A 25,822-nucleotide genomic window follows, 5' to 3' on the forward strand; every position below is an offset into this window, starting at 1 on the left:
GTAGGGAGACATGCAACAGTAACTTCAATACCTTGTGCTGCTTGTACAGTAGTGTGGCCATTATTGATCTGCTACAGTGATGGCAAATCATTTAGAGACCAATTTAGTGCCCAAACTGCAACTCATAATCCACAAGGCAATTTCTACTGAATACTGAAGTTTTAGGTTAGAAAAAAACTTGTACACTAAAGGAAGCCCTACATTTGAAATGTAGCAATCACCACATATGCATAGCAGCAATTTCCCCCACATATGAAATGCAGTGTCTTCACAATACTAGCCCTAAAATATGGTAGAAATGTTAGGGCTGGAACCCACTGGAGCGGTTTACAGAGACATTGAAGCGGGAAAAAAAAATATGGTTGTGTAGTACGGATAATTACTAGAACATTGGTAGCAAAAAAATATTCTCATATTTTTATTTTCAATTATCCAGCTTTTTTTTTAATACCATTGCATCATTCTCTAATATTTGCAGTTTACACATTACTCAGCATTCTAAATGTTTTTACAGAACAGGCAGTGAACTTTTGGCCTGACCTGAACTGTTCTCTGCAAAAGAAAAACACAATACAGATGAGATAACATAATCAGAAGTCAGAGCTCTCTGGGACTTTCAAAGTCTTGGAGCTCAATGGCTATTTGAATAGATAACATACGGTTTCTTAACTCTTCCTGAACAGGAAACAAATATTAGACTTATGTCTCTGCTCCTAATACTTTATTTCTTAGCTGTACTACACAACCAATTCATATCATATTTTTTTTTCACTTCAGTGTCTCTTTAAGCCAGTGATTCCAAAAGCGCTAGGCTAATGAAAGTCAATGGAGGTGAACCCACAGGAGCGATTGTGATTACCCAAAATCGCACTTGTAGGTCATGCAGCATTTTTATTTAAACGTCTGTGCTCCAATATAAATTGTAGGATCGCTGCAAACTCGCTTTTCAATTGCTGTATAAAATTGATTTTGCAGCGATTTTACTACCAGAACAAAAAAGAAAAATAACACACACATTGAAATTGCTGTACAATCGCTAGCATTTAATTACAAATCACTTCAAAAGTGTTGGTAATGGCTCCTTTAAAACACACATATTTGCATATGCGAATTTGAATGTGAATTTCACACCGGAAAAATTACATGCAAATCACAAGCTTCTAATGGAACCGTACCATAAGAAATGCTTAGTGTGGTCTGCCATCTTAAAACAGAAGGTATTTGTGATAATTAAGCTGTGGTCCCCCACAATGCTCCACTGCTGAATGTGCAAATTAACTCTTTATGTCCCTGAAGCCGGGCTTACATCCAGAACCGCTGGTGTACAGCAAGCCTATAGCATTACATTTTACAGAGCCACAACAACCCCACATGCAGACAGCCTGTTTCTGACTTCTGGTCCTCATCAATGCATTGCAGAGATTGATATGGCTGTATGGGATAGGGCCTGAACCAGTACAGCAGAATAACCAAGCAGCTCGGAGTGATAATTTGCATATTCAGCAGTGGTGCACTGTGGGTAACCACAGTTACACACTTAAAGCTGAAGTATCGCAAATACCTTCTGTTTTAAAGCGGAATGAAACCCAGCATTTCTTCTTTGCTCTAAAACATTATTTACAGCATATTATATACTACCACCATTTTTTTTACTAGAACAGCATTCAAAGGGTTAAACACAGGACTTAAAAACTCCCTGCCAGGAAAGCTGGACGCATCTCAACTGGAGATAATGTTATCTTGTATTTAATTGTATCAAGTGAGGAATGTAAACAAACACTTCTCTGACACTGCAGACACTCCTGAACAGAGACAGACAGTCAGGAAGCATTTCTGATTATATTTCAAGAGGAAAAAAATAGTTATGAATAAAATGCAAAGTCAGCTCTCAGAGCAAAAAAAGTGTACTTTGGAAACTTTTAATTTCTAAATGAATAATAATACTTATGCACCGAAGCAAATATGATAACCGTATGGCTTATAAAAAGTAGGAAAACATGTTTTTATGGAATATTATGTGAGGGTTTTATACCGCTTTAAAGCGGAACTGTTAAGTGTTTTTAAACACATTGCTTCATTTACCTGGGGCTTCCCCAAGCCCCCAGCAGCCGTCCTGTCCCGCCCGAGCCTCCGTTCTCCCGCCGCTTTGCCATCGACTTCTAAGTTGACGCCAGCGCAGCTCTGCCAAGCGTATCTTTTCATTGTGTTCCCCTCTTCAATAGCAGGGGACGCGAAGAAAGGATACGCGTGGCCAAAGCCGAGCAGGCGCAGTGGCCCGGCGGCGAAACCGAAAGTAGCTGGCGGCGGGAGGACGGCGGCTCGGGCGTGGGACAGGACGGCTGCTGGGGGCTTGGGGAAGCCCCAGGTAAGTGAAACCGTGTGTTTAAAAACACGTTACAGTTCCGCATTAAGAAAGCAAACCACAATAAGCATTGCTTTTTTAGTAGGAGGGCTTTTCGGTCTCTTTTTAGCCCCCCTATACTTTCCTTGTGATTTTGGGTCACCCCGAGCTGCTTAGTATTCTGTTGTACCATAAGAAAAAATGTGCTCGCACCATACAGTATATGTGCACAATATGAGCCTATCCTTCAGCATTCTGCTCAGTCCTAATGATTATGTTCACAAGCTAGGTTTCTTGAGTCTAGGAAACGATAACAGAGAACTGCAACGGCTGATAAAAGGAAGCCGATACAATTGGATCCTGATGGCTGCTTCGCTCCAATCTGTTTGTTTTCTGCTCTCAGTGATTCAAGCCTTCCATAAACCGCATCAATCGAAAGCCATGGATCGCCCCTGGGCGTTCCAAGGTTCTGTCGCTGCTAATGGATAACTCACACAGTGTATCCCTGCCACGGCCTGGAACAAGCAATCATCAATTCAGCCTGAAACCAATTAGTAACAATTTAACATAAAAGGGACTAATGGAAATGAGCCTTATTAAGAAACGGTGGAAGACGGCCCAAGAATAACATCTGAAGCCCAACGCTGCATTCTCAGGGCCCCGGACAAACAAACGGCAGCTTATGGAAAATAAATCCACGTTTCCTGTTTGTCGATAAGCGCTACTGGCCGGCTCTCCGCGATCTCATCTATGTGGGGAGGAAACATCTGAGTGTTCATAGTTTCACAAACACCGTAGTGGTATCCACATATGTGAGGTAACATCAGACTGGGCAAAGATCTCTGGGGGATCCATGGGAGTTCACAGTCACCACCTGGGGGCAGCTGGGAGAGATGGTCAACCTAAAGGGGCACTAAACCTTTCCTGATCAATACTGGACAACCAAATTAAAAGACCTTGTGAAAGTATTTTAACGAAAACCCTGAGAATCCCCCAAGAGTAGATGGACCGCAATAGTGGTCCTTTAATAAAACCCATAATTTTTCACTTTCACTAGCACCATCACCATGGTATTGGATAACTCTTTCACAATGCAGTCCAGGGATGCTACAATCATCCAAAATGGAACAGATAGGTGACAGTGTTCTGGAGCCCACCTTTTTCTGGAAGGCAGTTGAGCGCCTATGTCTGGTCTCAGACATGCCCCTTAACGGGAACCTAAAGTGTGAAAATCAGAGCCTGGTATTATGCAGGCTTTGGGCAGGGTCCTCAGGGTACATTTCTTATTTGATCCAGTGTATAATTCAACCAGGCCAGTAAGCACTCCACCCATCCCCCCCTCCCCTTTTCAGAGTGGCTGGTTCTTTTTTTGTTTTTTGTTTTTTAAGCAAGTGCTCTGGCCACTGTACCCCCCCTACCCGGCGTGCTTTGTCGAGGCCCACCCCCAGCCACGGCCTAATTGGTTGCTGCTGAGCTGGGGGCGGACCACAGCAACACAGGCAGAGGTTCTTGAAGAACTTTCCAGACTTCGGACACATGGACACGACCGTGTTCCTGAGAAGGGGGGTGGAGAGCCGCTTGTGTCCCAATTATGGTGGATCAGGTAACTAATATACCCGAGATCCCCCAATCCTTCACCATAAGACAGAGACTGGTATGACAGGCTTGGTCTTTTATACCGGAGGTACTCTTTAAAAGCCAAGTCCATTTGATTGATTGATAGACACCATTACAGGATCTAGTCAGAGTTCCATACCTCATCAAAGAGATCGCAGGAGCGAAACGGAGGGCCCCGGTCAGACACGAAGCCAGCAAACGCCATTCCATTCAGGACTTTAGTGAGGAAGTCATTCTCTATCAAGCCGCGCTGGCCCAGGAATGCAGCCTGTGAAGACAGAGGAAGACATTCAGTGCGCACCAAACATTCACATGCTGACAGAGGAGGTCTTAGGTTCCGGATGTCGGGGTAACCTCGACATAATACAGCAGTACTGGGATTATTCAACGGCAAATAACCAACAGACAGAGAAACATCCCCCGCTTTTATGTAAGAATTCAAGCTCTGCACTGAAACAGGGGCTAGCTATACAGCCATACCGGTGGAAAGAGGGTGTCACCACACGTGGTAAAGCCCCACCTTCCCCCCTGCCTCATGGAGCCAGGTGGTGTGAAGGATTCTGGGGTATGGTCACGCCCCCTTCCCACCCTCATGACTATCAATCAATTGCTGGTCGAAAGCAGAGCCGGTGTGTGATCATGTGGGTGGGACTCCACTACCAGTAAGTCCTGACTGCCACAACACTCTACTGGGTTCCTTTTTCCAGACAAAAACTATATAAAGAATGGACAAGACTGTGTACCACACAGACATCCAATATTGACTGGCCAATTTTATCACTCCCATGTAGCATGAGCTTACCTACACAATCTGTTATTAGTATTCACAATTGGTGGCCTTCATACAATGTAGAGATTGGAGATAATTGATAATTATGCTAATTATTATGATACCAAACTATTCAAATTATTATGAAAATTGATTGTAAAATGAACTAATCAAGTCTTGCAGTAAAAGCATTTCACTGGTCCATATTTAAGCTGCATAGATTTGCAGTAATATTTGCATATTTCGGCATTAACCTTGAATTATTTGCATAGAAGTAGAAAGTCGTCAGTGAGCCAAAACTGTTGAACTAACACCTTTTAGGTAGGAACACACTAGGCAGAAATGCTAGCATTGTGGAAAATGCAGCAGAAAACGCACATAATGCAAGTCAATGGGCTGCATGAAAAAACACATATCCCTGCGCTCTGCAACATGCATTTTTAAAACCGCTGGTTTTATTGCATATTTTTCAAAAACGCACACGATGAAAGTCAATGGTGACGCAAAGGTATTGCATTTAAGTGCGTTTTGCATGCGTTTAAAAAAAACAAACCCGTTTGATGATGTATTTCCGCTTCCTGTCGACTTCCTAGTGCCTTGCATAAAACAAGCCTGCAACCGCATATGCGATTTATATATGCGAGCCACAAATACATTAAAATTGATGCAAAACACAAAAAAACGCATGTGCAGGAAAAAACGCAACCACACAGAAAACGCGCAAAAAACTAAAAACGCACAAATGCATATATGCAGTAAAACACTACATTTCCTGCCTAGTGTGTTCCCAGCCTAAAACGCCTGTGGCATATGGGGACACAAAATGGCCTCTAGGTGTCCGCTGCAGCAAGAAGTAGTTTTGTATTTAAAAGATTTTAGATGCCTGTGGTGTGTGTATGCGAAAACAGAACACCGATAGATGGCAGCAGTCTAATGCTGCGTACACACTGGCGACTATGGTCATTTGAAACAGCTCATTAACGATCGTTCCGCGACAATCGGGGAAAAAACTTTACCCAACGATCATTAACACGAACGACAAAAGAACGACATCGGGAAGATGGAAATATCCAACCTGACGGATCGTATCTACCGACAATCGTTACAAAACTATAGTGTGTACAGACATCGGCCGAGAACGATTGTTACAAGGGCCAATGCGCCTGCGTTGAATTCTGCCCAGCTTCAGTACTTCCTTTGTAGCGCGGCCGTAAAGATTGTTACATTGTTCATTTCAATTAAACTTTGTTTTCAAGTTAACAATCATATATTTGTATCTATTGTAACTCCATGTCAGTGGTTTTTTTTTACTTTATATAAATATGTACGCAACATATCCTTCTGATCGTTCTTTTCTGCAAGAACTATCGTTAAAATGTGTATGATGATCACTGCATACCATCGTTGCATTCCAATCTTTCCAATATCGTTCATCTGGTAACTATCGTTCCTTGCGAACGATAGTTATCACAAGTGTGTACGTAGCATAAGGGTTAATGACCTCAATCTTGCCTAATAAAAGGCCACAATATGCAGATGACAAGCAGGCAGCTAACAGGACAGTGCTGGGTTACCTTGTGGAAATGGATCACTGGCTCAGAGTGGATCCGGATGAGCTGAAGGCAGGAGCGATATCCCTGAAATATCTGAGCAAATAATCGGAGGAAGATGGCGCGCACTTCTTTATCCTGTAGAGAGGGGAAAGGAGGGTCAACAGGTTACTGGGCTGGGAGCAAAACTCACCGATCAGAGGAGGACTCTGCTCCTCCCGCTATCTACCTCTCCTGATATACTGTGTGCTGCTGGAGGACTCTGCTCCTCCCTCTATCTACACCTTCTCTCCTAATAAACTCTGTGCTGCTGGAGGGCTCTGTTCCTTCCTATATCTAACCCATCTCTCCTGATATACTCTGTGGTGCTGGAGGACTCTGCTCCTCCCACTATCCACCTCTCCCCTCCTGATACACTCTGTGCTGCTGGAGGACTCTGCTCCTTCTATTATCTAACTCTCTTCTCCTGATATACTCTGTGCTTCTGGAGGACTCTGCTCCTTCTGCTATTTAACTCTCCTCTCCTGATATACTCTGTGCTGCTGGAGGACTCTGCTCCTTCCTCTATCTAACTCCCCTCTCCTGATATACTCTGTGCTGCTGGAGGACTCTGCTCCTTCCTCTAACTCCCCTCTCCTGATATACTCTGTGCTTCTGGAGGGCTCTGCTCCTTCCGCTATTTAACTCCCCTCTCCTGATATACTCTGTGCTTCTGGAGGGCTCTGCTCCTTCCTCTAACCCTCCTCTCCTGATATACTCTGTGCTTCTGGAGGACTCTGCTCCTTCCTCTATCTAACTCCCCTCTCCTGATATACTCTGTGCTGCTGGAGGACTCTGCTCCTTCCTCTAACTCCCCTCTCCTGATATACTCTGTGCTTCTGGAGGACTCTGCTCCTTCTGCTATTTAACTCCCCTCTCCTGATATACTCTGTGCTGCTGGAGGACTCTGCTCCTTCCTCTATCTAACTCCCCTCTCCTGATATACTCTGTGCTGCTGGAGGACTCTGCTCCTTCCTCTAACTCCCCTCTCCTGATATACTCTGTGCTTCTGGAGGGCTCTGCTCCTTCCGCTATTTAACTCCCCTCTCCTGATATACTCTGTGCTTCTGGAGGGCTCTGCTCCTTCCGCTATTTAACTCCCCTCTCCTGATATACTCTGTGCTGCTGGAGGACTCTGCTCCTTCCTCTAACTACCCTCTCCTGATATACTCTGTGCTGCTGGAGGACTCTGCTCCTTCCTCTAACTCCCCTCTCCTGATATACTCTGTGCTGCTGGAGGACACTGCTCCTTCCTCTAACTCTCCTCTCCTGATATACTCTGTGCTTCTGGAGGACTCTGCTCCTTCCGCTATTTAACTCCCCTCTCCTGATATACTCTGTGCTTCTGGAGGGCTCTGCTCCTTCCTCTAACCCTCCTCTCCTGATATACTCTGTGCTTCTGGAGGACTCTGCTCCTTCCTCTATCTAACTCCCCTCTCCTGATATACTCTGTGCTGCTGGAGGACTCTGCTCCTTCCTCTAACTCCCCTCTCCTGATATACTCTGTGCTTCTGGAGGACTCTGCTCCTTCTGCTATTTAACTCCCCTCTCCTGATATACTCTGTGCTGCTGGAGGACTCTGCTCCTTCCTCTATCTAACTCCCCTCTCCTGATATACTCTGTGCTGCTGGAGGACTCTGCTCCTTCCTCTAACTCCCCTCTCCTGATATACTCTGTGCTTCTGGAGGGCTCTGCTCCTTCCGCTATTTAACTCCCCTCTCCTGATATACTCTGTGCTTCTGGAGGGCTCTGCTCCTTCCGCTATTTAACTCCCCTCTCCTGATATACGCTGTGCTGCTGGAGGACTCTGCTCCTTCCTCTAACTCCCCTCTCCTGATATACTCTGTGCTGCTGGAGGACTCTGCTCCTTCCTCTAACTCCCCTCTCCTGATATACTCTGTGCTGCTGGAGGACTCTGCTCCTTCCTCTAACTCTCCTCTCCTGATATACTCTGTGCTTCTGGAGGACTCTGCTCCTTCCTCTATCTAACTCTCCTCTCCTGATATACTCTGTGCTGCTGGAGGACTCTGCTCCTTCTGCTATTTAACTCCCCTCTCCTGATATACTCTGTGCTGGAGGACCCTGCTCCTTCCTCTAACTCCCCTCTCCTGATATACTCTGTGCTGCTGGAGGACTCTGCTCCTTCTGCTATTTAACTCCCCTCTCCTGATATACTCTGTGCTGGAGGACTCTGCTCCTTCCTCTAACTCCCCTCTCCTGATATACTCTGTGCTGCTGGAGGACTCTGCTCCTTCCTCTAACTCTCCTCTCCTGATATACTCTGTGCTGCTGGAGGACACTGCTCCTTCCTCTAACTCTCCTCTCCTGATATACTCTGTGCTGCTGGAGGACTCTGCTCCTCCCTCTAACTCTCCTCTCCTGATATACTCTGTGCTGCTGGAGGACTCTGCTCCTTCCTCTAACCCTCCTCTCCTGATATACTCTGTGCTTCTGGAGGACTCTGCTCCTTCCTCTATCTAACTCCCCTCTCCTGATATACTCTGTGCTGCTGGAGGACTCTGCTCCTTCCTCTAACTCTCCTCTCCTGATATACTCTGTGCTTCTGGAGGACTCTGCTCCTTCCTCTATCTAACTCTCCTCTCCTGATATACTCTGTGCTGCTGGAGGACTCTGCTCCTTCTGCTATTTAACTCCCCTCTCCTGATATACTCTGTGCTGGAGGACTCTGCTCCTTCCTCTAACTCCCCTCTCCTGATATACTCTGTGGTGCTGGAGGACTCTGCTCCTTCCTCTAACTCTCCTCTCCTGATATACTCTGTGCTGCTGGAGGACACTGCTCCTTCCTCTAACTCTCCTCTCCTGATATACTCTGTGCTGCTGGAGGACTCTGCTCCTCCCTCTAACTCTCCTCTCCTGATATACTCTGTGCTGCTGGAGGACTCTGCTCCTTCTATTATCTAACCCTCCTCTCCTGATATACTCTGTGCTGCTGGAGGACTCTGTTCCTTCCTCTAACTATCCTCTCTTGATATACTCTGTGCTGCTGGAGGACACTGCTCCTTCCTCTAACTCTCCTCTCCTGATATACTCTGTGCTGCTGGAGGACTCTGCTCCTCCCTCTAACTCTCCTCTCCTGATATACTCTGTGCTGCTGGAGGACTCTGCTCCTTCCTCTAACCCTCCTCTCCTGATATACTCTGTGCTTCTGGAGGACTCTGCTCCTTCCTCTATCTAACTCCCCTCTCCTGATATACTCTGTGCTGCTGGAGGACTCTGCTCCTTCCTCTAACTCTCCTCTCCTGATATACTCTGTGCTTCTGGAGGACTCTGCTCCTTCCTCTATCTAACTCTCCTCTCCTGATATACTCTGTGCTGCTGGAGGACTCTGCTCCTTCTGCTATTTAACTCCCCTCTCCTGATATACTCTGTGCTGGAGGACTCTGCTCCTTCCTCTAACTCCCCTCTCCTGATATACTCTGTGGTGCTGGAGGACTCTGCTCCTTCCTCTAACTCTCCTCTCCTGATATACTCTGTGCTGCTGGAGGACACTGCTCCTTCCTCTAACTCTCCTCTCCTGATATACTCTGTGCTGCTGGAGGACTCTGCTCCTCCCTCTAACTCTCCTCTCCTGATATACTCTGTGCTGCTGGAGGACTCTGCTCCTTCTATTATCTAACCCTCCTCTCCTGATATACTCTGTGCTGCTGGAGGACTCTGTTCCTTCCTCTAACTATCCTCTCTTGATATACTCTGTGCTGCTGGAGGACTCTGCTCCTTCCTCTATATAACTCTCCTCTCTTGATATACTCTGTGCTGCTGGAGGACTCTGCTCCTTCCGCTATTTAACTCCCCTCTCCTGATATACTCTGTGCTGCTGGAGGACTCTGCTCCTTCCTCTAACTCTCCTCTCCTGATATACTCTGTGCTGCTGGAGGACTCTGCTCCTTCTATTATCTAACTCTCCTCTCCTGATATACTCTGTGCTGCTGGAGGACTCTGCTCCTTCCTCCATCTAACTCTCCTCTCCTGATATACTCTGTGCTGCTGGATGACTCTGCTCCTTCCTCTAACTCTCCTCTCCTGATATACTTTGTGCTTCTGGAGGACTCTGCTCCTTCCGCTATTTAACTCCCCTCTCCTGATATACTCTGTGCTGCTGGAGGACTCTGCTCCTTCCTCTAACTCTCCTCTCCTGATATACTCTGTGCTGCTGGAGGACTCTGCTCCTTCCTCTATCTAACTCCCCTCTCCTGATATACTCTGTGCTGCTGGAGGACTCTGCTCCTTCTGCTATTTAACTCCCCTCTCCTGATATACTCTGTGCTGGAGGACTCTGCTCCTTCCTCTAACTCCCCTCTCCTGATATACTCTGTGCTGCTGGAGGACTCTGCTCCTTCCCCTAACCCTCCTCTCCTGATATACTCTGTGCTGCTGGAGGACTCTGCTCCTTCCTCTATCTAACTCCCCTCTCCTGATATACTCTGTGCTGCTGGAGGACTCTGCTCCTTCCTCTAACTCTCCTCTCCTGATATACTCTGTGCTGCTGGAGGACTCTGCTCCTCCCTCTATCTAACCCTCCTCTCCAGATTTACTCTGTGCTGTTGGAGGACTCTGCTCCTTCCTCTATCTATCTCTCCTCTCCTGATATACTCTGTGCTGCTGGAGGACTCTGCTCCTTCCTCTATCTCTCCTCTCCTGATATACTCTGTGGTGCTGGAGGACTCTGCTCCTTCCTCTAACTCTCCTCTTCTGATATACTCTGTGCTGCTGGAGGACTCTGCTCCTTCCCCTAACCCTCCTCTCCTGATATACTCTGTGCTGCTGGAGGACTCTGCTCCTTCCCCTATCTAACTCCCCTCTCCTGATATACTCTGTGCTGCTGGAGGACTCTGCTCCTTCCCCTATCTAACTCTCCTCTCCTGATATACTCTGTGCTGCTGGAGGACTCTGCTCCTTCCCCTATCTAACTCCCCTCTCCTGATATACTCTGTGCTGCTGGAGGACTCTGCTCCTTCCACTATGTAACTCTCCTCTCCTGATATACTCTGTGCTGCTGGAGGACTCTGCTCCTTCCACTATGTAACTCTCCTCTCCTGATATACTCTGTGCTGCTGGAGGACTCTGCTCCTTCCACTATCTATTTCTCCTCTCCTGATATACTCTGTGCTGCTGGAGGACTCTGCTCCTTCCACTATCTATTTCTCCTCTCCTGATATACTCTGTGCTGCTGGACGACTCTGCTCCTTCCACTATGTAACTCTCCTCTCCTGATATACTCTGTGCTGCTGGAGGACTCTGCTCCTTCCACTATCTATTTCTCCTCTCCTGATATACTCTGTGCTGCTGGAGGACTCTGCTCCTTCCACTATGTAACTCTCCTCTCCTGATATACTCTGTGCTGCTGGAGGACTCTGCTCCTTCCTCTAACTCTCCTCTTCTGATATACTCTGTGCTGCTGGAGGACTCTGCTCCTCCCACTATCTAACCCTCCTCTCCTGATATACTCTGTGCTGCTGGAGGACTCTGCTCCTTCTATTATCTAACTCTCCTCTCCTGATATACTCTGTGCTGCTGGAGGAATTTGCTCCTTCCTCTAACTCCCCTCTCCTGATATACTCTGTGCTGCTGGAGGAATTTGCTCCTTCCTCTAACTCTCCTCTCCTGATATGCTCTGTGCTGCTGGAGGACACTGCACCCCGCTCTATCTACTTCTCTCCTGATATACTTTGTGTTTCTGGAGGACTCTGCTCCTTCCACTATCTACTTCTCTTCTTCTGATATACTTTGTGCTACTGCTAGACTCTGCACCCGCCCCATCCATGTCTTTTGTTCTGAAATATTTTGTATTGCCAGGGCTGGTGCTCCCATAGAGTAAAACTGGGCAATTGCCCATGGCCCTAAGCATCTCAGGAGCCTTCCAAGTCAGGGACTGCAGAGGTGACAAGTCTTACTGTCTGTACAGTAGTAGAATGAAGGGGTCCCAACATTCATTTTCACACAGGGTATAGCAAGGATGGAACAGAGGCGCCAATAACAGGATAAAACCGTTAAAAAACATTTAAAAGAGGAGTTAGTGGTGGACTTACCTCCCCAGTAAGTAGACACCGAATTGGTTGACTAAATAGTCAACAATGAAATTAAATTAATTATACACTCCACAATGCAACGCGTTTCGCAGGATCAAACCAGCTTCATCAGACAATAACGGGAGCAATAACTGGTCAGTGTAGCAGTCAAGTGACTCTGTGATAGACTTCCTATAGGGTCAAACTGGGCAATTGCCCATGTTTCCAAGCTCTTTAGGTGCCTTACAAGTCAGGGACTGCAGAGGTGACAAGTTTGCTGTCACTAAAGTAGAAGAATAAAGGGGGTCCAACATTCATTTTCACCCAGTGCCCCATTTTACCTACAAAATTTGGTTCTTCCCTAAGGCTCGGTTCACACTGTATTTTTATGCCAAACGGATCCGTTAAAGCGGATCCGGTCTCCGCTTCACCGGATCCGTATGGCTTAGTCACTGGCAAACGGATCCGTGAAAATGGATCTGATCACCGTTCTGCTCACATGACGTGTGTAGTCACATGATGCGGAACAAGACAGAAGACGGAAGCCTGGAAGAAATCCTCTCTACTGCCCGGCTACAATAAAGAAGATGCCCGGGTAAGTTTTAACCCTCCCTCACCCACTCGCATGGCTACGGCACTTCCCTCCTTACCCACCCACCCGCTCAGAAACGGCCCGGTTCCCGTCCTCACATCCCCCCAGACCACCACCCCAGGGGATTTTGCCCTCCGATCAGTCCATTTCTTCACTAGCGTGAAGAAACTTTCCGTTCTCTCATTGCCCCCAATGCAGGGCTTCGTCTTCTGTCTCCAGTCCGCTGTGCTCAGCGGGAAAAATTGGTGCTGCAGCAAAGTTGCATTCCATTCAGCGGATCGTACGGAACGGATCCGTTCAAGTGGACGCACACAAACGGTTCCATAGGTTAACACTGGATCCGTTCAGTTTGTACAGTATCCGTTCCGCTTACAGTTCGCATTTTAACGTTAATATGAACCGGGCCTAATCTGGTGAACAAGTCATTGTCTACCACATCATCAGCATCCTCTCCTCCTGAAATATCCTGTGCTGCATATTTGTGTTCTGCCTCAACTTACCAACATCTTGACATGAGACAAAGCTGTGCGCAGAGGAGGGAATGCATAATCCGCAACTTCAAGATCTGGATGCAGCACCTGGGAAGAAAAGGTATCGTGAGGATCGGAGCTCCAGCAGCCACAACGTAAAAGAGGTAATTCCATATGTATTCCATGAAAACTGGAGACTTACGAGGGAAAGGGCAGTCTGGGTGTGGTGCAGTAGTGGTTCTGGCAGCACAGAGAGGTGGATGCATTCGGGTATTTTAATGGTGCCTCCATCCAAGTCTGCTATGATCACGTCAAGCTACAAAGAAACAAGATAACAGATTACGATGATACATCACGTTCCTAGCTCTGCAAACAAAGCTCTATAGGTACGATACAGTCAAAAATTAGGTCTTGAAATGTAAACATAACTGGTTGACCTAAAAAAGGACACTTTTTACACCAAACTCTGCAAAATAAACTCCCCTGCCACATCGCCAGTCACGCCTTCATCACACCTCTAGTCAAGCCTTCATTGCACTTCCTTTCATGTTTTTACCACATTTCCAGTCATGCCATTGACACGCCACCAGCCAACTCTACCAACACACCACCAGCCACGCCTCCCACACACCTCCAGCCATGCCTTCGACACAAATCTAGTCACACCTCCCTCACAACTCCCCAAAAAACTTCAACACACCTTCAGCCACACCTTCAACTGACCTCCAGCCACACCTTCAACACACCTCCAGCTAAAAGTTCAACACAGCTCCAAGTGCTACTTTCCACACCTTCGTTCACGACTTTGCCACACTTCCAGTTACAACTTTGCCACACTTCCTTGCCACACTTTGCTGACAGTGACAGATAGGTAGACATGGCCTTAGCATCTACCATCCCTTCCAAACACATTGAAGGATACAGAACATGGAAGTCATTTTGCTAATTACAAAAGGTCCCCATTTCTAATTTTTTCACTGTTTATAGATCTGTCCTTGGACATCCCCCAGACAGAAGGAATTAACTTACGTAATTTAAAATTAAAAATAAACAAAACAAAAAGGAACATTAATGACATATGCAGTCAAATAAGTGACTCAGAAAACATCTGGAAATTAATTATTTCTAAACTCTAATTACTGCACTCTAATGTTTGATCGGAAAGGCTTCTGCCAGTGGAATCCACTCAGAAAGGCGAAGAATGCAAATTCCGAAAATAAAAATTACTACAAGACAATAGTGACAAGCAAAAAAACAATGGTGTTGAGTTGAATAATGCATGTGAAATATGCTGGCTATATACGCGGTTAATTTGTTAGGATTCTCTGTCGCTGGTTACTGTGCTATGTAAGAGATTTATGTATTGTGAAACGCTGAATGAACAAGATTTAGTTCAATAGTGGACAACTTGCGAAAAATACAGGGCCTCAAATATGGCCTCTGACACAGGGGTGTTTCTAGCCTTTTTTGACACTCCAGGGAAGAAATCCTGTGTCAACCCCCCCCCCCAAAAAAAAACCACAGAACACACACACTACAGAATATAAACCATGTGCCGTATAGGGTGGATGCATAATACAGGGAGTACCATAGATACTAACAACCCACCGATCTTGTCCCATTTTGTTGCTCACCCCCTTCCTGCACTCCCCCAGCTTAGTGTGTAAATGCAGAGTATAGTGCAGCAGAAGCTGTGCTCTCACCTCTCTGCTGGAGTCCAGTGCTGTGCTTCTGCCTGTCTGTTCACCACTCGCCCTAGTGCCCAGCATCTCCTACCGCATGCAGCGTGATTACATGAGGAGAGTGAAGTGCAAGCAATAGAGAGACCTCCCAACCAAGTAGGAGCTTCTTTGTATTGGGCATGCATGAGTACAGTCCACACACACATAGCCTAGAAGCTCGTGCACGGATGAAAAAGACATGTACAAGTGATTTTGATCTACTGGGCACAGTAGATTGCTCATGTCCAGTAAGGAAGACAGGAGTTGACCCAGGAGAGCATATTAGACAAGCTTCTGTTGATATGCTTGGACCCAACGCTGGATCCGTAGGCTCCAGGAAGTCTCTGGACTATTCAGATGATTCCTTCTACTGAGGTAAGTATCCATTATTATTTTTTTTTTAAGGTAGGCATGTACTGAAAAGCCCCGTACACGAATGTGTAAAGTCAGCTGAGGCGGACGAGATCGATCGCCTCAGCTGATAATCCAGAGTGTGTACAGTGGCACTGATGAGCAACCGTTACTCTGTCAGCAAGCCGCCAGGCGTGTCAACTTACGTGAGAGCATCGGTCATTTACTTTGTCCACGTGTTTGCCCCTGTCTGCACCGTACCACTGGTCCTCCGCCTCCCAGCACTGAAACAGGGTGCATAGGCAGCCTAGAAGCTGACTATGCATCTGTACAGCGTTGGCCCAGCAATGCCACCTGAGGGGTTTAGGTCTCCGATCCCAGACATCAGTCAAAAGTGTGTACGTACCTTAAAAGATACCCGAGGTGACATGTGACATGATGAGCTAGACGTGTATGTACAGTGCCTAGCACACAAATAACTGTGCTGTGTTCCTTTTTTTCTTTCTCTGCCTGAAAGAGTTAAACATCAGGTATGCAAGTGGCAGTTCCTGTCTGAGTCAGGACTGACTGGGTCAGACTACAGTGTGACCCTCACTGATAGGAAAATACAACTATAAAACAGTTTCCTAGCAGAAAATGGCATTTGAGAGCAGGAAAGAGATAAAAGGGTAAATAGTTCATAGATGTTAGCTCTAGCATACTTCAACGAATGTGTCATTGAGCAAAAACAATAAAACAGTAAAAACTGAAAAAGTAGATTTAAATATAAAACAAAACTGTAATATCCTAAAAAGTCATTTTTAGGAGAAGGAGGATAGATGCAATTGTTTATTTCATTTTCACCTCGGGTGTCATTTAAGAGTAGAAGCAGATTGGTTAGTGATCAACATCTTCCCGATACTGATGGTTTACCCGTTCTAGCACCTTCCACCATTAGATATCAGACCACATTTCCATTGCACATTTGTCCAATATTGATTTCACTTCTACAGCTGCAAATGGCATTGGCTGATGCACAATAAAGCTATGAAACGGTCATTCGTGTACTATGCTTGTGCCTCAATCTGTCCGGCACAAACCAAACAGGCTAGTGCCTCATCAGTCCCTCTAGGAGTCTTTATCCGAGATCTAGACCCCAACCGTGATAAAAACACAAAATGAGGGGAACCCGGTTAACCATTAATTGACTGACAAATTTATCTATGCCCCGGAAGCACGCGCTGCTTACACAGCCTCACATTCCCTGATACTTATCGCTCTCCTCGGACCGCTTGCAGATTGTAAGTTGTGGTCCCCGCAGGCTGAGACATCCGACCATAAATTGTAACATTGCGGCACCTGTCTGAGCAGCAGTCCCATAACAGATGATAGTAATCCAGGAGAAGAGCTGGATAGAACCAGTTACGATGCTGCAACATATGGAATTACTTGCATATTTTTATGCCTGCTGCTACTATTTATATCAACACCAGTCACCCATGCAGCGTGCATAAATCAACTGACAGGAGAGCTAGATCTCTCCCCAGCTGACCAGCTTTCCCAGAAGCCTTTGCGGGACACCTAAGAAAACCTCAGCTCTAACTAAAACAGGATTTGGTGCATAAATACAGTTATTTTCCCGACTTTGGCTATTGTAATGTCCTCTATGGATGACTACAAAACTAACTGCTAAAAAAACGTCCAAAATGAACATCATCGGTGAAGGTGACTTTAATATCGTTTAAAAAAATTGTTGGAAAAAATATTAAATGAAAACTCCATACAGTGTCACTCCGTAAGAGGAGGTGCCCCAGGGAATTGAAGTACTGTATTTAAAAATAGTCTTACCTCATGCGAGGAATAGAAAAATGTATTTTACAACACGTTTCACAGGCTTTACCCGCTTCCTCAGGTGCAAAAAAGTCAGAACCATGGACACCTTAGTGCTCCAAGTTCGTGGTATACAAACACTTTTTTTTTACCTGAGGAAGCAGGCAAAGGCCATGAAACACGTCATGTCCAATAAAATTCTCCTTTTTCCTATTCCTTGCATGAGGTAAGACTATTTGCTTTTAGGGCTGGTTCACACGGACGCTTGGTGGCGTTTACTGCCAAGCGTTTGGGACTCTTCGGCTAAACGCTCCCATTCAAGTGAATAGGAGTGTTTAGCATCTCGCGGTTACTGGCGATTACCGTCAATCGCAGCGTTCTGATTCTGATTTAATGTGTCGTTTCGACCGACCCTAGAAGCCGCATGCGACGTCCAGGGTCGGCTAGCCACCGCGGCTTAGTTTCCCCTCGGGGGGGGGGGGGGGGGGGGGATTGGGAGAAACAACGATCCAGAATCAATTCACATTTTTATTCTGATTCGGATGATGGGATTTTCCACAAAATTTATTTTATCCAGTTGCGATAACTACTACACTATATTGATGCTTCTGTTTTTTCTGTTGCCATTTTACTTTCCAGTCCTGGAGCCTATTCTTTTGAAGATCCGCTACAGGACACACCCATCACACAGTAGGAACATCATTTGCACTGTATACCTTTTACGTTTTGAAAGGTCCTTTAAAGGCCAGTACACACACTCAACCAAACCGCCTGATCGCTGTCTGATTTTGGTCTGTTGGAAGACAATCAGACGTGTGTACGTGTGGCAAACAGCTAGATGAGTGACTGATAACAGGTGGTTTACCCGATCATTCTGGCGGATCAACACACATGACCGTTGGGCTGTGATCGTGCAGTTGGCCACGTATTTACAATGCTGTTTAAACAACGTACTTGTTTTGAATGCGGCTATGTCGTGCAGTCCGTTGCTTCGCTTGCACGCGCAGTATGTACATGAGTTGGCCGTTCAGTTGGTTGGTGGTGGAAAATACAAGATGTGTAAGCGGTTTGGCGTAGTGTCGTTCATGTCATGGTCGCCCACTTTGTTCGATGTGTGCACGTAGCTTAAATAGTACTGACTAAACAAGTATCAAGCACTGTCTCGTGGCAGATGGTTGACACCTATTTGAATGAGTCAGGAGATAATCAGCAGTGTTCTCCCCAGGCTCTTTTAGCCGGGTGCTCCACCCGGATAGTTTTGGTGAGCACCCGGCTGTTATCAGCTCCCCTCCTCCTATGCTGTAAGAAGCACTGGCCCTGCATTCTCTCATCTCACCCCACCCGGCTACTTTTTTATGCCACCCGGCTGGAAAAAAAATTCTGGGCAGATCGCTGATCAAAGATAGATTATTTGCATCACAGCACCAAAGAAAACAGAAAAATGTTGAAGATTTGCCTGAGAGTATCTGCTTATCACTGTGCACATGAGGTGTGAAAAAAGCTTCAGAAAGTCTACTTAAACTCACGCTAAGGGCCGTTTCAAACAGGGTCTACTCAACGTTTCCTGCCAGCCAAGTGAATGGGCAGAGCCATTACTGTCGTTTACCAGTGTTTGCACAAACGCCGCATACCGATTTAGATTTTTCCCCTCATGCTGCTTCTAGGTTCACTTTCTGTCGTGTCTCCATGTTGCCCTGTGGGGGTGAAAAATGCTGGAAGCTGCAAGAACATGCCATGCTCGCAGAAAAGCATGTGACTGACACGCCGGCCGACACCCATGTGAACTGGCCCTAAGATACAAGCTATGTGCAATATTTGTTTTTAGCAGTAAATCAAGGGAAAAAAGTAATCAGGGATTAATAACAATAACAGATATGACTAAGGGGGTATCAGGAGCTCACCTCTGGTTATTCTGTGAAGGGTGTGCTGTATTAACTGTGCAACCCTCTTGTACCTCTCAGTTGTGATCACACCAATTATTGACTATCTGCACACCAATTATTAACTATCTGCACAGAGTTTGTATGTTCTCACCATGTCTCCGTGGGTTTCCTCCGGGCATTCCAGTTTCCTCACACGACCCAAAAACATACAAATAATGTAATTGGCTTCCCCCTAAAAACTGGCCCTAGATTATGATGCATACACTAGACGATGCATAGAGATATGACTAGGGTAGGGAATAGATCAGGCTTTGTCAACCAGGGTTCCTTGAGTACTCTACAGGGGTTCCATGGCATTTCCCCCATCATGGGCAGAACTGCAGACCGGTGATACCTTTAATGACTGACTGTACATGGCTTATTGCAAGCGTTCCAAACGTTACGTTTCTTCTTCAGGCATTACACAGAACTGGATCAGAAGAGTACAAATAAACCATGTGCTGTCACTAAATAACCATTAGTCATTAAAGAGACTCTGTAACAACATTTTCAGCCTTATTTCTTCTATCCTATAAGTTCCTATACCTGTTCTAATGTGCTCTGGATTACTGGAGCCTTTACTAGTTGCACTGTCTCTGTAATATTTCTAATCTTCTTTTCTTTGTCAAGCTTTGTTGACCCAGGGAGGAATGGGCTGCCTCTGTTGTAATAAATACAAGTTATACACGCCCCCTCCAAGCTCTGTGTGTGTAATTTGTTTATTGCAATTTGTGAGGCTGAGGGGGAAAGGAGCTGCTGCCTGTCACATGCTGTGTATAGCTATATATACACATACATCACTTCCTGGTTAGCGGCCATGTTTTTTGTTTGTAAACACTGCCTAAAACTGGCGATTAGAAGCCAGGATCGCAGCGGGCAGTGGCGCAAACGACAAACACGGACCCAGGAGATCACAGTGACTCGATTGGTATATTTTTATTGTACAAATCGGACAGTACAGATCCTCTTTAAAGGTATCACCGGAATCAACGTTTGTTGGTTTGATGTCTGCATTTCTGCTCCTCGACTAACACCGAACCACACTTCACTTGCTTCCCCCATCATGGGGGAAGTATAATAGAGCACATTATAACAGGGGTACTGTAAAAAAAAGCACTAAATGGAGGTCAGAATAATAATGAGCACAGTAAAATAATGAGTGGCAGTGTAATAGGAGGTAGTGAAATAAACAGCCTCAGCTACTTTTAAAGACCATGCCTCCTGCAAAATTAAATGCAGGGGTTCCTCAAGTTCAAAAAATTATTTGCAGGGGTTCCTCCAGGGTAAAAAGGTTGAGAAAGGCTGGATTAGATTGAGAGCCCCTCTGAGAGAGCGTTAAGGTGCCCATACATCAGTCGACTTGGCGGCCGATCGACCATCCAATTCGATTATTATAATCGAATTGGATAAAAATCGCTGCCGCCAAGTGCATGCCCGACCGACAAAGTGCCCAATTTCGGGACAGAAATGCGTCGCTTTGTCTATCGCGCATGCTGCAAGATGTCGGGCCGAAGTTGCTTGGTCGTGTGTGCGTCGGTACAGCGGCGATTTCTGAGCGAGCGACAAGAGGACGAAACCCCCGCCGCAATGTATAAATGTGCCCCCATGTGCATTTATACGTTACCTGTCCCGTTGCAGCCTCCACGCGGTGTCCCATAACCTCCCTCCGGGCGGTATTACTCATGCGTTACTGGCGCATATTGTCTGATGGCGCGTAGTGTCTGACGTCAGATGCCAGTAGCATGTACGGATAGCCGCCCGGAGGTTACAGGACATCGTACAGAGGCTGCAACAGGACAGGTGATGTATAAATGCACACGGGGGGGGGGGGGGGGGGGGGGAGAGAGGAGATGGATGTCAGCGGTGGGGCGGACGCGGCGGGCACAGGCGATTCCCTGAAGATTTCATGCTGAAATCGGAAAGGGAATCAGCCTGTAGTGTATGGGCAGAATTGACAAGAGACAAATTTATCTCTAACCAGATCCGATTAGAGATAAAAATTGTCTTTTTGTCGAATCTGCCCATAATCTATAGGCACCTTTAGAGATAGACAATATACTCTGTACAGCGCTGCAGAAGATGTCGGTGCTATACAAATATTAATGATATGCTGGAAATGAAATGTGATGTCCCCAGTAGCAGGAATGCGGACACGTGATAGGAGAGGCAGACACTGTCCAATAGAGAAGAGTTTCTAAGCGAGGCAAAGCATAGAGTGGGGACAGAGCCAGAAGACATAAATCCAGCCATCGGCACCTGTCTCCCAAGCAGCACGCTGCCAGATGATGGTCCAAGGCTCCTGGTGACGTGCTGGATAAAACCAGTTCTTACATACTTAGGAAACATATGGAATTGATAATTCCCCGGCGTGACCTGCTGCTACTATTCATGTCATCAGGATCTGTACATGTGAGACAGGCGCGATAATACTGCCGGGGGAGAAGTCATTGAGCAATGTTACGAGAGGACAAAGAGCTGTGAGGAGCTGGAGGTTTCTCCTGCTTACCAGGTCGTGGATCTCGGAGCAGAAGACGGAATGGACCCCGATAATGAAGGGTGTGGGGGAACTTAAGACTTCGAGGAGCTGTGCTGGAAGGATGGGGATGTAGGGGTAGCTGTAAGACAAAGAAGGGGGATTACAACATAGAAAACAGCAGCATGGGATGAGAAGTAATAGTACAAGTAGTCCCCGGGTTATGAACGAGATATGGACTGTAGGTTCATTCTTAAGCTGAATCTGCTCATAAGTCTAAGCACTGTTTCATAATTGTCCCCTGTATCTCTTCTATCCCCCCTGTGCCTCCAGTGTCCGAATCTGTGTCACCTATGTTTCCCCCTCTATGGTCATTCTACCCCCTACCCCCCCGTGTCACCTCTGCCCTCCTGCTTCCTCTGTGCCCCCCCTGAACCTCTGCCCCCTACTGTGCCACTTTTGCCCCCCTGCTCCCTCAGTGTCACCCCTCTGTGCCCATTCTACCCCTCCCCCACTGTCCCCCTCTGCCTCGCCTCTGTCCCCCTCCTCACTCAGTGTCACCCTCTGCCCCGTGTCACCTCTGCCCCCCTGCTCCCCCTCTCTGCCCATTCTACCCCCTCCCCCACTGTGTCACTTCTGTCCCCCTGCTCCGTCAGTGTCCCCATCTGTGCCACGTCTGTCCCCTCACTGTATCCTCACTGTATCACCTCTGTCTCCCTGCTCCTTCATTGACCCCCTTTGTGCCACTTCTAACCCTTACCCTATTGTATGACTTTTGTCCCCCTGCTTCCTCTGCCCCCCCCCTTCCCACACTGTGTCACCTTCTGCAATTGTAGTGTGTTACTGCACGTTAAATTGCCCGTTACATCGGAATGAATCCGCCTTCAGCTCAGTTGCTGCTCTATACATCCACACTTCTGCTCGCCTATTTTAAAAAGTTTCTGTTTTAGTCTACAATTTATTTTCTAAATTATGGAGAAGGCAAACAAAACCTGTGAGGAAAAAACTGACCCAAATAAGTACTCACCTTGGGAGAGAGAATCCTCTGGATCCTCCAGAGGCTTACCCCATCCTCCTGCATCGGCTGTTCCAGCACAGTCCCAGCCACAAAACCGCTTGTTGACGGCTCAGCATGTGCAGTAGCACGGACCCACTCGGGCTTTGATGGAAAAAGCCGAGCCCGATCAGGTCCGTGCTCCTGCGCATGCGTGAGCTATCTGTGGCTGCGCAGTAGTGTGGACCCGATTGCGCTCCGCTTTTTCCGCTGAAGCCTGGGTGGGTTTATTATACTGTGCAAGTGCAGCGTGACTGTGCTTTGGAAGTCCTACCGCTGGAAGGCCTGCGGAAGGAGGAACCAGAAGCTTCCCCCTCCCGAGGTAATCTAAATGTGTGCTTTGCAAACCTCACAGGTGTGCTTTAAGCTATTTTAGATGCTCAGCCTAAATTAACCACTTTACCCCACAGGCTATTTTAACCTTACCGCCAAGAGCCATTTTCACCTGTCAGCGCCCCTCCCATTAATTTGGCCATAACGTTATCACTGCTTATCACACCTAAATGATCTATATCTTGTTTTTTGGCCACAAATTAAGCTTTTTGTGGGCAATACTGTACTTGTTTTCAGTAAAAACATGGAAAACAATGAAAAAATACACTATTTCTCCAATTCTATCCCCTATAGTTTTAAAATAATCAATGCTACTATAGACAAAACCCACACACATTGTATTTGCCTATTTGTAAAACATTTAAATTATGTTCCTAGTACATTGTATGGCGACAATATATTATCAGGAAATAACGGTGTATTATTTTCTATTTTGTGATTTTTGTAACCTATCAATAACTACAAGCCTGTATTTGCTAAAATAGCAGTAGTACCGTATATACTCGCAAGCAAGCCGACCCGCATATAAGCCGACCCCCCAACTTTTGCCTGAAAAAAAACAGGAAAAAATGATTGACCCTCATATAAGCCGGGGGTAGGAAATGCTGGCCGCATGATCCCCCCCAGTGTGTCCCAGTATAGCTAGTATAGTGCCCAGTATAGCTAGTATAGTGCCCAGTATGGGAACGTAGTGCCTCAGTATAGCTAGTAAAGTGCCCAGTATAGCTAGTATCGTGCCCAGGATAGTTAGTATAGTGACCAGGATAGCTAGTATAGTGCCCAGGATAGCTAGTATAGTGCCCAGGATAGCTAGTATAGTGCCCAGTATAGTTAGTATAGTGCCCAGTATAGCTAGTATAGTGCCCAGTATAGCTAGTATAGTGCCCAGTATGGGAAGGTAGTGCCTCAGTATAGCTAGTAAAGTGCCCAGTATAGCTAGTATCGTGCCCAGGATAGCTAGTATAGTGCCCAGGATAGCTAGTATAGTGCCCAGTATAGTTAGTATAGTGCCCAGTATAGCTAGTATAGTGCCCAGTATAGCTAGTATAGTGCCCAGTATGGGAAGGTAGTGCCTCAGTATAGCTAGTAAAGTGCCCAGTATAGCTAGTATCGTGCCCAGGATAGCTAGTATGGTGCCCAGTATGGGAAGGTAGTGCCTCAGTATAGCTAGTAAAGTGCCCAGTATAGCTAGTTTCGTGCCCAGGATAGTTAGTATAGTGACCAGGATAGCTAGTATAGTGACCAGGATAGCTAGTATAGTGCCCAGTATAGCTAGTAAAGTGCCCAGGATAGCTAGTATCGTGCCCACTATAGTGCCCAGGATAGCTAGTATCGTGCCCAGGATAGCTAGTATCATGCCCAGTATAGTGCCCAGGATAGCTAGTATCGTGCCCAGGATAGCTAGTATCGTGCTCAGGATAGTGCCCAGGATAGCTAGTATAGTGCCCAGTATAGCTAGTATAGTGCCCAGTATAGCTAGTATCGTGCCCAGTATAGCTAGTATCGTGCCTAGGATAGCTAGTATCGTGCCCACTATAGTGCCCAGGATAGCCAGTATCGTGCCCAGGATAGCTAGTATAGTGCCCAGGATAGCTAGTATCATGCCCAGTATAGCTTGTAATGTGCCCAGTATAGCTAGTAAAGTGCCCAGGATAGCGAGTTTAGCGCCCACCCACCCCGCGGCCGCTGCTATTACCTTAGCTCCGCGGCTTCCTATTCCCCTGTCCTGCTCTTAATTCACAGCAGCTCGCTCCATGGCGGCTGCTGCGTGTTGACGGAGGAAGTCGCAGAGATCGGCTTCCTGGTTACTATGGAAACCTCTCTTTGCACTTCCTCCGTCATCACGCAGCAGCCATCGTGGGGCGAGCTGCTGTTAATTAAGAGCAGGACAGGGGAATAGGAAGCCGCGGAGCTAAGGTAATAGCAGCGGCCGTGGGGGGGGGGGGGGGGGGGGGGGCGGGTGGGAGAGGGCGGGGGGGAGCGACCCTCAGGCACATCACTCGCAAGCAAGCCGACCCCCCAACTTTTGACCCACTTTTTGTGGGTCCAAAATTCGGCTTGCTTGCGAGTATATACGGTATTCCCTCTTGACATACATTTAAAAAAAAAGTGGAGTTCCTAAGGTAACTATTTATTTATTTTTTTTAATGGTTTTTTATTTTATTTTGTTTTTTTACTAGTGTTTTATTTAGGTGACTGGGGGAGGGGTTTAGAAGGGGATTATAAGTAAATGCAATGTTATTAAAAAAAAAAAAAAAGTGTATAACTGAATATAAAAATATGAGATTTTTCTTTGGTACTAACATTAAATTCCTTCTCTGTGCTACACATACAATTCATTATATCATACGTTTTTTTTCCGCTTCAGGTTTCCTTTAAAGGGAACCTTAACTGAGAGGGATATGGATGTTTCTTTTTAAACAATACCAGTTGCCTGGCAGTCCTGCTGATCTCTTTGGCTGCAGTAGAGGCTGAAACACACACCTGAAACAAGCATGCAGCTAATCCAGTCTGACTTCAGTCAGAGCACCTGACCTGCATGCTTGTTGAGGGGCTGTGGCTGAAAGTATTAGAGACACAGGATCAGCAGGAGAGTCATGTAACCGGTATTACTTTAAAAGGAAAAATCCATATCCTGCTCAGTTAAGGTTCCCTTTAAGCATTCATGCTACTCCATTTTCTGGGGGTAAAACCTAGCAGCAGGGTTTCCAGGGTTTGGGAAGTCAACTCCAGTCTTTGAGGGCCGAGGTCCTCA

At 46.4% G+C, this 25,822-nt stretch overlaps 1 protein-coding gene across 6 annotated transcripts in view; it reads right to left on the reverse strand.

Moving 5' to 3' along the window:
* Nucleotides 1-25,822, reverse strand: part of SBF2 (SET binding factor 2) — a 604,108-nt gene that overhangs the window by 246,069 nt on the left and 332,217 nt on the right. For all 6 annotated transcript variants that reach the window (XR_011024739.1, XR_011024738.1, XM_068260376.1 and 3 more), the window contains exons 8-12: nt 21,714-21,822; nt 13,607-13,720; nt 13,435-13,512; nt 6,302-6,415; nt 4,098-4,226 (exon numbers count right to left, since the gene is read on the reverse strand). Coding sequence is in view for 4 of the 6 variants with exons in the window: in XM_068260376.1 (XP_068116477.1) it covers nt 4,098-4,226; nt 6,302-6,415; nt 13,435-13,512; nt 13,607-13,720; nt 21,714-21,822 (544 nt within the window). In the remaining 2 variants the exon portion in view is untranslated. The remainder of the gene's footprint in view (nt 1-4,097; nt 4,227-6,301; nt 6,416-13,434; nt 13,513-13,606; nt 13,721-21,713; nt 21,823-25,822) is intronic.

The sequence above is a fragment of the Hyperolius riggenbachi genome, chromosome 11, assembly GCF_040937935.1.
Source record: "Hyperolius riggenbachi isolate aHypRig1 chromosome 11, aHypRig1.pri, whole genome shotgun sequence".
Lineage (NCBI taxonomy): Eukaryota > Metazoa > Chordata > Amphibia > Anura > Hyperoliidae > Hyperolius > Hyperolius riggenbachi.